Genomic DNA, 17,339 nt, shown 5'->3' with positions numbered 1-17,339 from the left:
AATTCATATAGTGTGTCCTATAAAGACTCTGGCTTTTATTTTGAGGGAGAAGGGATTCTCAATCATCAGAGGGTTTTGAGCAGAGGAGTGACACAATCTGCTTGCATTTTAACATGATCACTCTGGTTTCTGTGAGCAGAACAGACTGAAGGAAAGAGGGATAAAGGACCATCAGGACACTGCTACAAGATTCATGGAAGAGAGAATGATGCACTGGATCCAGGTAGTAGCACTGAATATGGTGCCCAATATTCAGATTCTAGATCTATCTCAAAGGTAGGCAATGTATACTAAATTAGGACATACTTTATATATAGTGAATTGAACTCACAAGTCATCTATTTCTCAACCACTATTTATTTTTCTCTTAATCACAATTTCCTTACTGACTAATTTGTTTATATTGAGTTTTATAAGCTACCTCAAATCCTTTGACAATTGAAATAGATTCTTGGTATACCAGTACTTAGCACAATGTCAGGCAGGTAAAAAAAAAATATTTGATGAGAGTTTGTTGAATGAATCTTTCAATTATGAAAATTCACTTGATGAATTTGTTTCCTTTATTCTGTAACAGACAAAGTTTTACAGATTCATAGTATTTTCCCTTCATTGGGTCAAACTATTCCAAAGAAATATGACAAAATCATCATGTTCACCTTACTTTGAGAATACATAGTAGTTATGGGTAGTTTTTCATTATTTATAAGCTAGCGATCTAGAAGTGATATAAAGTTTCTGAGAACTAATAAATATCCTTTTTTGATTGATACTTCTAAAATTATTTGCAGATCAAAGAACTTAAATAAATATATTAACTCTCTTAAAATTAAAATGTTTAGGCATCTCATCTCTTGAAGGTCCTCATTATTTGGCAAAGTACGTTGTTCTACAATTCTTTTTCATATCAGACTTGGGATACTTTGACATTCCTTTTCTCCTCACTAGCATTATTGAATTTTTACTCCCAAAGCATTTATAGAGTGATATCAAGCCACCAGAAAACCAACTGTTAACAGACTAGAAAACTTCCCAACCTGATTTAATGACTGACAGAATTTGAAAGCACAGTAAAGATGATTACACCTATACTACCTTTCTGTATATTTTTACTGTGAGCAGATTATTTGTTCAATATCCCCATATTCTCCCTTCTTAAACTTACAAGATCTAAACTACCTAATTTTTCAAAATATCTCCATTCCAAGAAAATAGAAGTAACAATAAACTCAATTAATTAGCTAAACACAACTCTTATTTCTTTCATTAATGCTCCTCATGTAAGTTTTATTTTAATGCATAATTACATATATGTTTTTGTCTTGATCATCTATTCATCTCAACTGTAATACCAGCCACCCGAAAGGAGAACTACAGCTTTTTTATTTCCTACAGCCTATTCATTCCATGTTATGAATTCTCATAAAATATTTCTTGATATTAAAGGTATTATGAGAAGACCTAAGTTCAGATAAACAATCCCAAACTAGTTCTCCTGCTATGAGAAAAGGAGTCTCTGGAGAGAGAAATAAATTGCTTATCCTTATGAGGTGAATTAATTCGTCCAGAGTAATGTAAACACATAAGAAGTGATTTACAAAATGGTAACTTGCACTCTAAAATAATTAACATCACATGAACAAATGATTTAATCTGAATTTACTTATCACAAAATAAAAGGCACTAATCCTCACAATCCGCCTGATGTATAAAGGTAAGGGGAAAATTAGATAGAAATATCCATTGCTTCTGATTCCTAATCTTATGTTTTGTTAGCTGGCCTTCACTGAGTTTTATAAAATGGCATATTTAAGGTAATTTTTAATCCAAAATAACTTGGAACACTATTTATTACATCTTATTCAAAATAAAGCCACTAAAAACAAAACTTCCTGATAATTCTTTATGGTACTATCCAGCAATAGTAGAAGGAAAGAGAAAGAAAGTCTTAAAATTGTCTCTTACTCTCTATGTATTGACAGTCTAAAAGAACCAACTGTATAAAATACAGGCAAGCAACTGAATAGACTAACATATAAGTAGACAATAAGTTCTTTATCCCATAAAACTGCAGCTCTGTGTCAAAACACCTGTAAAGTTCTTGAATCTAGAAAGCATCCAAGAATGTCTTCTGAAGGGAACAAGTAAGAGGGTTTAGGGGTAAAATCTATATAACTGAAGTGGAGTTCAAGGTGATTAGTTTGGGCAACTACCTGAAGAAAAACAGTAGTGGAAAAATAAACCTAAGGGCTTTTGAACATCAGAATGATATGATTAAGCCTCAAAGCACAGACAGACAGGTAGGCAAAGGAATATCTGAAACTTTAGGAAACTATTATAAAAGAAAAAGAGAATTACAATAAACGTGGTTTTAACAAGTAAAGGTATGCAGGAGCAGTACTTGAAATTGCAAATCACTAATCTGTAGATAGAATAGTATATTAATAACTGATTAAAAGTTTAACTTCTTATGATATCAATTTAACCTATTTACCTGCTATTTTGAAAAATATAAATTCCTAAAAAGTTCTTTAAAATCCAGTTAAACAATTCCAATTTGTGAGGATAAGGTTTTTAAGCAACAAAAATAAACTAAATCAAACTTCCCAAAGACTTGCTCGAAAAGCAGCTCATTATCACTGGTCTCTAGTTTAAAAATTGTACTTTTTTTTCTTTAAAGTATTATAAATAAGTCTTCACATTAATGAGCACAAATAGATCATACTTATTCAAAGATTATTCATTAATAATCAAGCCATGAATATTTATTGTTTATTCTGGGAATGCTGCCTACAAGCTAGAATGACTATCAATTCAGCAGTCAAGTCATTGGGGGCCAACAGCAATCAGAAAGCAAAATTCCAATGTCTCCCATCCCCAAAAAGATTCTCTCCCTGTTATTTAATTTTTTTTCTTTTCTTAATGGGAAAAATGATATGCTTAAAAGAATGCTATTAAGATTTATGGTTTTACTGGCTGAAAACTACAGTAAAATAGGGGAAACTTAAGTTTATGTATGTACTTTTATGATTACTCAAACAGCCCCACAGCAACTAATGTGTTTGAATTGAAAATAAAAGAGAAATTGCTGATGAGAAAGTAGAGTGGAGCTTTAACCTTGCAAAAATGATCTTTATTCCTTATGAGTCTAAAATTTAAAAAATAGTATTGCTAAGTTTTCTTCTCACAACTTCATGTTTCTGCTCATGCACCAGAATTTTTTTTAAAGAGAGTTTAAAAAAAATTTGATTTACTATTACCTTTATTTTACTCATTACATCATTTTTACAGGCAACATTTCGCCAAAGAAGATGGAATGCGGCCACTCATTACCAATGTTTGCTTTAATGTCTATACTCGTTAGTTGCCACCCTGTTATTTTACTTATAAAGATATTGAAAGGATATGTTTATGTGTTTATCTTTATAATTTTACTGTAGCTTGAGGCGAGGACTATATTATCCATCTCTTCACATGGTCAACACAACTACAATGCCTTTCAGATAAAGGGCTGAAAACAAACAATACATTTTTAATAGTGAGAAACATTAAGTAAAGAGCTATGAAGGCTACTTAAAATACAGGAAAGGTCCTTTTAAGTTAAAATAATGCTTACTGACACCAACTGTTCTATCTGCTCTCAGTTTGTCTTGGTTTATAATCTACAGTGTATGCTCCAAATACCCACAGTTACCATTAGCTTTAGTTCTTCTTGATCTTATTAGCAGAGAGAAAAATTTGTTAATAAAGTGTGTGTGTTTGGGCAAGAGGAACTAGGAAGAACTGAACTGTGTTCCACTAGACAGCTGTCAAATGTGAAGCAATTTTTAAAATGTAAATTCTCTGAACATTCACTGAAATGATACTGCTAAAAAGAAATGCCTTCTTTTTCTACTACAAATATCCCCTCGTAAGCAAGTTTACATAATGAAAAATAATGCTGTATACATAGTATGTTATAAAATCTTCAGACTCTCTGACCCACAATACCATAATGTTTTATCCAAGAATCTCTTCTCCTGGCTCTAGTTCCAGCAGAAAGACACTCAGTGCATCCATGGTTTCATGTGCCATACGCCATATGTGCTTGTGTATATTTTTACTTCAATGCATAAACTATCAATGTTATAATTTGAAAACATTTTTACTATTTCAAACATTATTTCATCCAAATCTAATGGTATCATATATTTACTTTCTAGAATTGCATTTTTATTTTTATAAAGTAAGTCAAGGAGAAACAAGGCTCAATATACAAATTTCTAATTCATAAACTACTGTTCAAGAATATATGCGCTGGGGATGTATGTAGGGAGAGCTCAAAGTTCATTTTTAACTTCTAAAAACAGGTTAGAAGATTATTCATTAATCAAAAATAATATGTAATTTCTCCCAAAGTTTCTACTCCTTCATTATTTAACCTAATGAAATGATGGGATTATACTATAACATACAATGAGAATAACTACCATCAAAGTTAAAAGAAAAACACCTGTTTGCATCATAAGAAAAATTACTATGGCATTACTAAATGAATATGCACTTGTGCAAGCTTTCAAATGTTTAACAGGTGACATTTAATAGTAAGGAAACTAAATGCTTAAATAGAACGAAGCAGAAACACCTGGGCAGGTCTGCAAGTGTGGTCGCCTATTTAGCATGCAATTGCATTTTCAACATAATTAGTTTAAATGAGCTTCTAAATTTGGGTGATGTATTGCACATGTAATTAAGATTTAATTAAAAATGTTCTATAATAAATTGTTTTCCATTTCTGACAAATCACATTAGAGAGGTAGATTTTGATTTGGAAATAGTTTCTTAAATGTGTTAATCATCAGTGCTGAAAATAAGAGAAAGAAAAAAAAAGGAGCTCTGTTAAAAGTTACTTGGGATTGAAAAAATAGGGGGTAAGGGACATAGCTTCACTTCATATTATTATGAAGTTTAGCTGAAGAGGATGGTGAAACTCATTTACATTTATAAGCAGAAGCATTCTGAACATGATGACACACCAAATGTACTTCTTTTTTATTTCTGTAAAGTACATGGTATATAACTTCAAACTTTATTATGGAAACTACTACATAGTAAGTACAGCCTGCTGGTAAAATAAACTCAACAAGGCTTGGCACTAACCTGCTAAATCCTGCAACAGAGATGAAGCCCCTATTGCCAGTCCAGGATAAATTAAGCCACTGGACGAGAGTGCAGCGAGCCTGTAGAAACTCCAAAGACGTGTCATTTAGTTTTGCCCAGTATGGTTGCAGATTGAGGTGAATGTACTGAAGAGGATCACAGCAATGCTGGTTCAGCAGTTTGCAAGTCTGTGCTAATCTACATAGGTCTGGTAGTGTAAGATGATTCAGAATCAGTTGAATGAGCTACAAAAAACAGAGAAACCAAGATCATCAAGAATAAAAAAAAAGTATCACTTTATTAAGCACATATGGTCTAATAAAGAACATTAGTATCATGTATTTTATAACAATAGTTTTGACATACTAAGAAAAATCAATATTCAACCGAATTATCTAAAGCAGAAGAAACCGTACATACATAAGACTATAGTACATTTCAAAATTGTTCTAAGTGTACTCAGTTCATATTGACTACTTATATTTTTTTTACAGTGCAAAGATATATTTTGGTAATCTATTGAATAATACAATTTTTATAGATCCAAAATTTACTAAACATCTACCACACACTAAACAGTGACAGAAAAAGAGTTCTCGCTTTCAGTTTTCAGAGTCCAGTGGGGATTGGTGTAAGAACAATGACAAGGTTTAGTAGCTTTGACAGAGAGAAGCACAGGCAGCTAGCTATTAGAGGCTAACACAAGACACAGGCCTAACTGCAATGTGAAAGTGAACTTGTAACAGGAAGGCTCAACTTTAAAGGGTGAGAAGCAAGCTAGGTGAAAGGCGAGAGAGAGAGAGGGAAGGACCGGATTACAAAAAGCTTCACAGAGGAGCTTGGCTTTATCCTAAAAGCAATGAAGAGTCCTGAAGGAATTTAAGCTGCAGAGCGACATGGTCAGATTTGTGTTTTCGAAAGATTATTGCAGGGGGTACTACTGGAGGCAGGGAGGGAAAGCAGCCAATGGGTTATTGCAGAATTCCGGGAAAGAGAAAACAGGGGTCAGCTTCAGGCAGTTGGAAGTGATGATGGAGTGGCAAACAGATACTAAAAAGTATTCAAGAGGAAGAATCAAAAAGATTTTTATTTCTAATTAAAATAAATTATGTGAACTAGTTCAAGATTTATTATTTTTTGTTAATGGTGAACATTTGGGGGCTTCTAAACTAATGCCCAAAGAATTCCTGCTAAATAGCCTATTCTGAGCCAAGAAACAAAGGAATAAAAGATCAAATGTTTGCTAAATGCTAAAAATCTTTAGAGAGAGGTTGAATTTACTTTATGCAATGTGTTTATCTAGCTACACTTTCTATTTTGCAAATATGCCCTTTAATGTAAATGTTCTTCTTCAATTTATTTGACTATGTGGGCCCAGTATTAATTTCAGGTCAGAATTTCACTGTTTTAGGCAAAAATATTAAAAAATAAAGAGTGACAACATGATACTTAAAATAAGTTTTAAGAGTATACATAAAGCATGAGCACTGCGGACTAACACATTTACTGAGCATGGTAAGGCTTGGGGTGTTTTTGCTATTCACTTCTAAGATTTGAACTGGGATTTCAAAAATAACATTAAGGGGTGTGTGCCATAGTGTTACATCAGCTTCATAAAAAAGTTGACAACTTCCTTTTTTCTTTATGCTATGAAAGAGATGAAATAATATAGAATTTATCTGTTCCTTAAATGTTTGAAAGAACCTATGAGCTATCTGGGCTCAGCAATGTAGGACCTTAAATATTTGTAAAATGAATTAAAAATTTGTTGTTTTAACTACAATATTAAAAGTTATTTCAGTAGAATTTTTAAGCAGTTAGTACAAAGAGGCATTAAAAGTTAAATATATTCCTGTATCACAGAATAAATAATTTACTTTTTCCAGATGATTTGTAATTTAAATAACTCGCAGCAATTTTTGGCATCATTCCAAACAAAAGTCACAAATATTAAAAGATGTACATTGTGTGAAAACATTCTATGATAATTAATATTACATTTTAAGCAAATATCAGAAAAGAAAAAGAATAATGAAAAGTCACTGAGACCATGACATTGACATGTGAAAAAACACTTTGGATTTTGATTAAATAAAAGATAACAGGTGTCAGGCCTACAAGACAACATTCATTAATCATTACTCAGCTAGTGCCTAGTGTCTGTCAAAATGTGCTTTTATAGTCAGGTATGCTAGCATAAAGCACTATTCGATACCACAGCGAATACAGGACGTGATATGATGGGAAGGACCCTCAAAACAGTTTATCCAACCTCAAAACCGCTCTACTTATAATTCAGCTGTAAAACATTATACCACTTGATATATTTAAATGTGGTTTTTCCCACTGAAATAATTTGGATTACCTTTAAATAATTACCTTTAAAAGGTAAGTTAGAACAGATATACCTATAATAAGTTCATACACTCCCTCATTTTGATATATATGGCAAGGCTTGGGGTGCTTTTGAGTGTAACACAAAGGGTGAAGTGTTAAGATACCAAGTATTATTCATTACTGGTGGACAGTCTTACCTAGTTACGGCCTATAACTAGAGTATATCAACAGAATTATTATTCTGCTTATATTCAGAGTAAACACTTTTTGTCTCTGCTTCTTCCCGCTTCCTTGATGCCTTAACCAAATACTAGGTAAGATTTTCTCATCTCTCAATCTATGGTCACACCTCCACTGAACTGGTAATGATAAAGGACTATCAAAGACCTCTCACTGACCAAAACATGTAGGCACTTGTAACTTACTCTCTGCAGCAGTATCACCGAATACATCCTTTTTATGTTTTCTATACTTTGGCTTCCTATCACTTTGCTTTTAAGACAATCTCATATTTGTTCCAAGTGCCTTTTCTGATGTGTCTTCCTCTATGTGATTCTTAGATGTTAGTATTCCCAGAATTCTATTCCTGGCCCTTTATTCACACTGCAGAGTTTCATTGGTCAATTTCATCTACCATGGTAGCCCTCCCCTCACTCAAATGTAAACTCAGACCTTTCTCCTGAGTTTCAAACTCAAATAACGACTGCCTATTGTCCTCAACCAAACAAGTCTGCTTTGATGAATCACAGGCACCTCAAAGTCAATATGCCCTTTCCACCTTCGCCCACTATTTTGTGATTGATGGCATGTCCATCCACTGAGTCATTTCACTCAGAAACCTAAAAGTCCTATGATGTTCTCCTTCATCTCCACACTCACTAGTTACCTTTGATTTCTACCTTCTGCATCTCTGAAATATTTCTCCCACTCATCTCCTTTACAAACCTTACAATATTCAGGACACCATCAGTTCTTGCCCAAGTTACTGCAACAGCTTCCTAACTGGTGTCTCTGCCTCCCATCCTCACCTCCTTTTGGTCTGTTCTTCATTTCCCAACAGAGTAATCTAAGACAGAAATCTCAATTTTGTCACTCCCTTTTAAAAGATAAAATAAAACCTTCAATGTTTCCCTACTGACTACAAAAAAAGGTTCACAATCTTTTTAAAACCATGACACACGTGAAAGACTAAGTTTCCATGATGCTAAATACATGGGCAATTATTCTAATTGTGGGCCAAAGCATGTGCAAAAATGCCTGCATATTATGTATAATTCCTGAAATGTTAGCTATTACTACACACTTTCTCTCCCACTTAAAAAAAAAAGCACATGAAGAATACAAGAGAACACGAGAAAGTGAATGTGAAATTACTATAGGTATAAGCTTGGATATACTCTAATTTTTTACCAAAAGTAAATGATCTATAAAGTCTAAGGTATATATGACTCCCCCCAACTAATGTTGCTGTGTACTGGAGACACATAGGACCACTGGCTGAAGGAATAAAATGCAAATCTCAGTAAAACTCACAGAGCCCCCTATGATGCAGTTGAGTAAGCCATGCTCTGCCAATGCTGGGATGTTCCAATCAATGGCATCCATGCAAATGGTATCCTTTGGAGTTCTGCACTGAGGCAGCCCTAAGTCTCCATCTAATTTCATCTCTTGCAACTTCTGCCATCAAATCCTGTTCCAGCCATATTGAATGATGGAGTTCCCACACAGTTTCACTTCTTCTCACTTTTGTATATTCTCTTCCCTCTGCTTGAAGTTCCCCTCAGTTATTCATTTGAATGTTACATGTCAAGTATTTTATTGGGTCTGTATAAATTCAATAAAACTGTTTAAAATATATTTGCTGAATTTAAATTTCTATTTTGTAGTTTTAGGAAATAGGTAAGACTCAAAGAAGTGACTTAGTTTCCTCCAGATGAACTGCTCCCACTGCTGCTAGGACAGATCCTCCTGGGAGCCCTGGGGAACAACACTGTCACTATTACATGTTCTTCTCTTTCCCCAACTCAACTCTTCCTTCTTCTTTCCACCCTCCTTCCACTAAGGGCCAGATGGTCTTGTCAAATCTGTGAAGCTTCCATTCTATAACACAAGTCTTGACCTAGAAGGCCTGGGTTGGATCACAGTCCCAGAGCTTACCGACTGAATCACCTTGGATCCTTAAATTCATCTTTATGTGGCAACTTTAGCTACTTCACAGGGTGTACCATACATAGCATTTTAATTGCAAAATGTTGTGCAGGCATTATACTTACTCATAAGCATGCAAGAGGCTATCATTGTTCCAAGCAAGTTAAACTACTTGTGTTATTATAATGAAACCTGAAATACCCACCAATTTGGAAGGAGGACAGTATGAACTGGTTAAAATTTGAGGTTATCAAATTTTCTTTAAAATTTTTTTATTATATTCTTTCTAACTACACACAGCAGTTCTCAGCAAGGGATATAAATGCCTGGCCCTACCCCCCACCCCCAGTAGGTGTGCTACTGGCATTTGATGCCTAGGAGCCAGGGATACTAAATATACTGTAGAAACACCCCTATAGAGACACACTGAAAACAAGACTTTAGGTAAAGGCACTCTATACCTGCTTAGACTAAAAATTATAGCTAGTTAGAATATAAAATAGAGTTGGTATAAAAGAATAAAGGACATTTAAAGAAACTGTGGACTAATAAATAGAATAAGCATCCCTCTCACAATCTTATTAATCATCTTATTTTTAATAGTAAAACATCTTTAATTTAACCTAAACAAAGTTAAGCACATATTGCCCAAATTTACATTGTATAATTATGACTTAAAGCGGAGTATAATTTATTATTGATTTATGTATTTTGGTTATTGCCAATCAGTGATATGATAACATATTTAATAGTTTATCCAAAAATCACTAGTCATCCAAAATAAAAGTGGTGAAATTACTTAACATAATTTTGTCTAGTTTTTCCAAATTCAAAATATACAGTATATCGGATTATGTACACCTTACCAATGCTTCTATTTCTCTGATATCTAGCAAAACAAATATTAATACCTAAACTTTAAAAAAAATTATACCGTTATATGCAATATTGCTACTGAATATTTTTGGCTTACCTCATAAGGTAGTTTATCAAAATATCCATTATTTGGCCCTTCCCTGAGGGCAGTGCTGCTAAGCTTTTTGTTAAGATTGTCCATTCCACAGCCATCTTTTTCTTCATAGTCATCTTCTTCTAGATCATTCATGTCAATGAGTGAAGTCTTGAGAGAAAGCACTGGCTTGTCCTTCACACCATATAATACAACTGCATCTAATTCAGTGTAATAATCCAGAAGAGAACTATTTACTTCCAGCCGTATAAGATTTGTGGGAAAATTTATCTGCTTAACACAAGGTTTAAACTGGCGAGCCTGGGAAGCATTCACCTTCGTAGGCCTCTCTGACCACAGAATCTCCCATCTGCCAAAGAAAGAAACTTCCCTATAATACAGTTTAGAATGAGATTTACTGTTACCTTAAGGTTATGGCCCCATGCTCAATACACTACAGTGTGAAGCAAAGGCATTAAATAAGGTGAACCGAATCAAACACAAGTATTATTTCCAAGACACACAAAAAAACAGACTTTATTTCTTAAAATATTTTTATTACATAAATTATTTTTACAACTCCCTAGAAAGTCCTTTTTGGCAGATTTCACATTGGTCGGTTAAAAACTGGAATACATAGTGAGAGGTACATGAAGAACAACATTCACTTTTATAGAAAAAGTAAACCCAAAGTAAGAATAAAGCACACAGGATAAAGCTCTCCTGGGCATGTCCTAAACCAAGGTAGAAACTAAACTGATCATCTTGCCTCACAAAGGGTCTCCTTTTGTAGCTTTTCCATTTCTGTTACTGATGTCATACAAAAATCAAAACTTTCATTATCTTTGCTATACTTTTAACTAGTCATTAACTTTTGTTAAAATTTTCATGAAATTGTCTCTTCTAAATTTTCATTGTTGTTATCTTTCAGTCATCCTTGTATCCTCAGGACTTAGAGCAAGTATCTAACACGTAACAGGTGAATAACAGTTTCTGCTGTTCCTCCAAAATGAACACCTCCTTTCCAGTCAAATTAATCACTACTTTCCAGATAATAAACTTAATTTCCACCTTTGTCTTTGCTTATATTGTCTCCCTCCAATGAAATATCCAACCTATAACTATCTGCCCATCTATTTTTCAAGGTCCAACTCATATTGCATCTCTTCACATGTCTTCTTATAAAAATATTTTCCAAAATTATTTAAAGATCTTTCATAACACAGCATCCTTCATAACATCCTTCATAACATTCTCAAATATATGTTATAAGTAACCATTTCTCTAATATTGTTCCCTAAAATATCAGAGGAAATTAGAAGCATAAACTAAAAATACTTCAATAACTATCTTTCCTCTATTCCTATTTACTTTAGCTAGCAGAACTTTTTTTAATAAAGGTTTTATGTCAAAGACTAAGAATATTTTTAAGTCTCTCGATATATACAAACTGCTTTCAAAGAAGCTTATGTCAATAGTATATGAGAATGACCACTGGAAGCATTACTTATTTTTTAAAATAATCTCTGATTTCATAGTGAGCCATATCTCTGTATGGCATAATTTATAATTTACTGATTACTAATAACACTTAAAATGTATTATATACTTACTAATCATGTGAGGTTTTCCCCTTGCGATATAATGTCAGTTCATATCCTTGGCCCAAAGACCTACTGAGATCTAAGTAAAAATTGATTACGGCCAGGTATTTAGGAAACTGAAATAGATAAAAGAGTGTGAAACTCTGGGGAGAAATCTGCACCAAAACTACAGAAGTCGTCAACATACAGCTAGCCTAATGGTCTTTAGGCCAAGATGGGAGCAAGAAGAACAGGTAGCACCAATCTTGGGAGAAAGGAGATGGAAGTATGGTCATTTCGACCTTCAGAAATAAAAGCCTAAGGCAGGGGCTCAAGGAGGATTCTAACCAACATATCACTAATTATAACAGTAGGAACTTTTGCATTTTCTAGAACTTTTATAACTACCCCATATTGGCTTGTTTAGTTGATTCTCTCACAAAAATTAGGAATGAAATCCACCAAACATAAAGAGCCAGTGAGTATTTGTATTCAGAGACAACATGAAAGTAAGACTACAGAGACTGGTCTCACTCTATAACCCATCTTGGAAGGCAGAGGAAGAATTCTAAGGAATAGAGCAGGTTGTGGCAGGTATTAAGAGGAAAGGAAAGCAGGCTGAGCACCTGCTTCCTGTGACAATGCCGAAAAACAAACTTGGAATGCCAGCCTAGACCTAAGAAGTGCTCTGAGAGCTTAACAATGGCATTGAATGGAGCACTCTAACGGAAATCTATGCAGTTAAATAGAGCTAGCCATATAGGCAGAGGGGAACAGGAGTTTTAAACATTTAAAATGACGTTGGAGGGAAAATGCAGTCCAAATTTTGGACAGTATAGTTCCAAGAATCATGAAGTAAATGGTGAAATGCATGAGAAAGTTCAAACTTTGGTTTTACTTATCCTTTTGTTGCCACTGCAAAATGACATCAGAAGATGCTGGAGGAACGTCTCATGTCCAAGAAATAAGGACCACTTAGGACCCTGTGATATAACCACCTGTACTGGTTCACAGCACATGTGAACTAAACTAATCTACTTTTTTAGTTTCAGTGAGGAGTTTTTATGAGGCTTAACATAAACGCTGAAAATGTAATATAGAAATCATCTCTGCCAGGTCTTTTGCAATAAATAAATACACAAACAAAACATGTTCTTCATGTTTATCTTCATTTATGGTATAATGTAAATTAAATTATAAAATCACAAATATAAGCTTAAAGGAAAACACTGATTGAAACAGAAATGTGCTACTTTAATAATGTATTAATCTATTAATGCCCTCCCTATCTTGCAGAATAGACAAGGTTAAGAAGATGTTTTAATTGACTTTCTTAACATTTCTAGTATGTTTAAACATATCAGCATAAATGCTATTTTAGCACCATTCTTGCTTCTGACTTCTACATAGCTTGGACATTATATATTTAGCTATATACACATCATAAACTGTAAATATAACATACTTAAAGTAGAACAATATAAATATCTTATCAGTTTTTTAGAAACATTTAAAACTATATCTAAATATAAAAATTTTCAAGTATCATTGGTTTATTTATATTTTATTTTGATTTTTCTTGATAATCTAAAAAATAACAAAGAAAAATGATAAAAAGATGGAAAAATTATTTTATAGGTCTATGGCCATTTAAGTTAATATTAACTATGAGACCGAAACAAACTGATTTGGGGATATCTGCACTAAAGTGAATTTTTGTTTAAAATTCCCTAATGGAACTAGAATATATTATTTCAAAGTTAAAAACAAGAAAATATGACAATATCTTTTTATTCTAGAAAACTAAAGCCAGAATCTTAAAAACTAGTTAGTGAAAACAAGCAAACAAATACAAACAAATGTGCACATGTACACAGACATACATACAGATAGACACTCACACACCTTTCTGTGAGATGACTACAACTCTTAATCCTCTGGACTCAGGAGAGTGTCGATGTCACTAAACTGCTTTAAGTCATGGCCCCTGTAGTCTGTACATTTATGTGCTTACTACATATACTCACACTGTTTTTATCTACTGCACAAATCTGACAAACTCCAATGTTCTAGGTAAGTATTTTAAATCCACAGTATCACATGTGCAAAATTCAGCTTGGAATCCCTTTCAGGCTGTGCTTCAGTCTGTACTCAGAGCACTTAATTCTGGAATGGTAACCAACAGCATTCTCTTCACCAGCTCACTTATTTTTCTTTCTGTTGATTGTACCAAATGCCTACTATGTGGCCAGTGCTTGGAAACGAAGAAACAAACCACTCTGTGTGACTGCTGACCTGTTGTTACCCCACTGAGGAAGTCTCTCTCGGGATCCCTGGAAGCAGCAGGTAGATGATGAGAGGAAGCAAGATATTCATCAGTGGAAACCATAAAAAGCAAGTTTTCTAAGGTATTCAGGTTGGAAGCCAGGCACATGGATGCAAAAAGCTTCCCTGTAACTAAAATTTCTCCTAGTTAGTAAGCATATCTAGTAGCCAGCATAAAGAAAGTTCTCTTGCCAACACTCTTCCATTTCACCAGTTGAAAGTGAAGGGATAGAACAGGAAAACAAGAATAAATGCATTCTGATGGGTGTACCTACTCACTCCCTGCCTCCAAGCTCATCTCTAATTGAAACTTACAAACTGGAATCTGCTTTAAAAAGAATCAATCAGTAAAATATCTGGTCAATTCTGCCCTAAATGTCAAAATCATGCTTCTTTGCCCACAAAGTCAAGGGGGCCAAACCAGACCATTACCAATTTTGATATCGTTGCTTAAGTAACTCCCTTTGGCAGCAAATTATCTCTGTGACAGTCACTTTCTTTCTCCTTGCTTTCTTAACTTCAATGTTATACAGTTTAAATGTTTTTAACACTTAAACCCAGAATAGATTCAAACCACTAACTTTATTCTCCAAATAAGTTTAGCCAATCAGTTTCTTTAATGATCTCAATTTGTCATATTCTTCCTCCTCTTTTCCGTCTCTTTTCCAGTATGTAACCCTGTACGAGCCTATTTTCTGACTCTTACACAAGCATCCATTAAGATCTTATCTTCAGGACCATGACACTATTCCTACCATTTTTCTTTTCTCTTAATCGGGCACTAGGCAAGAAGTCTTAAGACTCTGAGATCTTGTAGAACTACCTGCAACTTTTGTACTTCACTCATTGAACAGAGAAATGCAATATGTGGTGGCAGAAAGAAATCTAACTATGGGAGGTGAGCACACAGCATAAATATATATATATGTCTTACTCTTAAAGTATACAGCTGAAATTTATTGGATTTCGTTAACCAATGTCACCATAAAATAATTAATTAATTATTTTTTTTTAAATAGAAAAATGCAACAGGATGAAATGGAGAAAGATGGCTTTTAAATTCTGTATGTTCTGGGACTACAAGTCCATTTCCTGCAAACGAATTCCTGAGCTACTCCAACATATTCTCTTATTTGCTAATTCCTAAGGTGGGCATAAACCTGTGCTCTCAATTAAGATAAAAAGCAGTATAGTCCAGTGGTTTTCAAACAACAGTGTATGATGGAGCAGTCTATGACAAAATTTTTTTTAAAAAAGGAATATATTGGTATATAAAAAAAATACACACATATATACATGTAAATTTACCAACAATTCTTGATTCAAGATTCTTATCAGGCTGATTTTTCCAGTATAAACTGAGGTTGCTTTTATGAAATGATGGTGATAATAAATGATGTTGGTATTTCATTTGTTTGCCTTTTTCATGTATGCTTATTTAGCAAAGTAAATAATCGGACAACCCTATATCAGTTCTGTCATTTTTATTATCTTTATGTTCACTAAGTTTACTGTAGCTGACCTTCCCTACCTGTATTCCACTTAGATCTCCTGGTCAGTTCTCCTGGTCAGCCTACTCTGCTTGCTTCACTCCTAAGGGCTTCCACCTATAGCTTTCTTCAGAAAACTACCTGGGCTCCTGGAGCCTCTTCATTTAGAGTGTGGCATGTGCCTTTAATCCAATCAGCTTCTTTAATATGACCTCAATTTGTCATTTCTTCCTCCTCCAATTTGCCATTTTCATTCCCTTGCCCACTCCCCCAGCCCACAGCCCAAGATAATGGGTGCAGAAGGTAAGAACCATCCCCCTAGCAACTTGGCCTCCGGGCAGACTGAGACTTCACACATGAAACTACATCCTTGCCTGACTTCTTCCCTTCCCCACGGCACTTTCCCCACTCCCTTACAGGTTTCTCCAGGAGCGCTTCTATAACAAATCATTTGGACAGAAATAGTTCTCTCAAGGTCTGCATCTGGAAAACTGGATCTAAGAGCTCTATGAAATCCCGAAGTCTGGAAACCACTAGTCTACATCTTAAGAATGGCACTCCCAGAGTTGTGGCCCTTCAACAGTTTATCTTCCACACTCTTGGCCTTTCACTGTTTTGAACACCAAAATCTCTCCTCATGATTTCACCTTTGCATGTGCTGTTCTCTCCCCATCTTTCCTATCCAAACTAAAGCCTCTCTCAACCCTCAGGTCTCAAAGTCAAGTCCTCAGGGAAGACTTCTCTGAGCCTCATAGATTTTTTTTTTCTCTCTGCCAACACAAGGTTCCTACAATCTCGTAGTCCTCTTGTAGGCCAGCCTGTAAACTCAAAGAACGCAAGCCACGTTCATTTGGCTATCTGTTCTGTTCCCAGCATGAACACGCAGAGATGGTGTTCAATTAATGTTTTCTGACTGTCAAAAAATTTACCAAAATGTTGATAGTTACTGAATCTGCACAGAATTGTAGGGTTTTTTTTTCCTGTATGTTTTCTCTTTTGCTATTTTCTAACAAGTTTTTAACAATGAAACATCTACTGATTTCATAATCAATAAAAGTAAAAGACCTTTTTTTATTCTGCAATAATATATATTGGTTAGATTCTTTCTCTCCTAAAATTTAATGGTATTTCCTGTGAAAAAAACTAAATGGTATTTACTGTGAAAAAAAAAACTAAAAATCAGTTAAGCGCATTAGAGATATATTATAAATGAAGCCCACACTTTAATCGTAATCACACACTACACCTCTTAGTTAAGAATACAAGAGCATAACTTGTACTCAAAACTAGTTATGTAGACATTAATTTTTCAATTAGAGGAAAGATGTTACATGTTTCATAGATTTCATCCCCAAATTTGTTCAGCTT

The 17,339-nt window shown here is 34.2% G+C and overlaps 1 protein-coding gene across 3 annotated transcripts in view; it reads right to left on the bottom strand.

Moving 5' to 3' along the window:
* The window catches only part of FBXL4 (F-box and leucine rich repeat protein 4), a 73,931-nt gene that overhangs the window by 40,838 nt on the left and 15,754 nt on the right, over nt 1–17,339 (bottom strand). For all 3 annotated transcript variants that reach the window (XM_039852919.1, XM_039852918.1, XM_039852917.1), the window contains exons 4-5: nt 10,598–10,943; nt 5,140–5,384 (exon numbers count right to left, since the gene is read on the bottom strand). In XM_039852919.1, the coding sequence (XP_039708853.1) occupies nt 5,140–5,384; nt 10,598–10,943 (591 nt within the window). The remainder of the gene's footprint in view (nt 1–5,139; nt 5,385–10,597; nt 10,944–17,339) is intronic.

The sequence above is a fragment of the Pteropus medius genome, unplaced genomic scaffold (assembly GCF_902729225.1).
Source record: "Pteropus medius unplaced genomic scaffold, Ma_sr-lr_union100, whole genome shotgun sequence".
NCBI lineage: Eukaryota > Metazoa > Chordata > Mammalia > Chiroptera > Pteropodidae > Pteropus > Pteropus medius.
The sequence above is the reverse complement of the archived record's forward strand: the minus strand, read 5'-3'. Positions and strand labels throughout refer to the sequence as shown.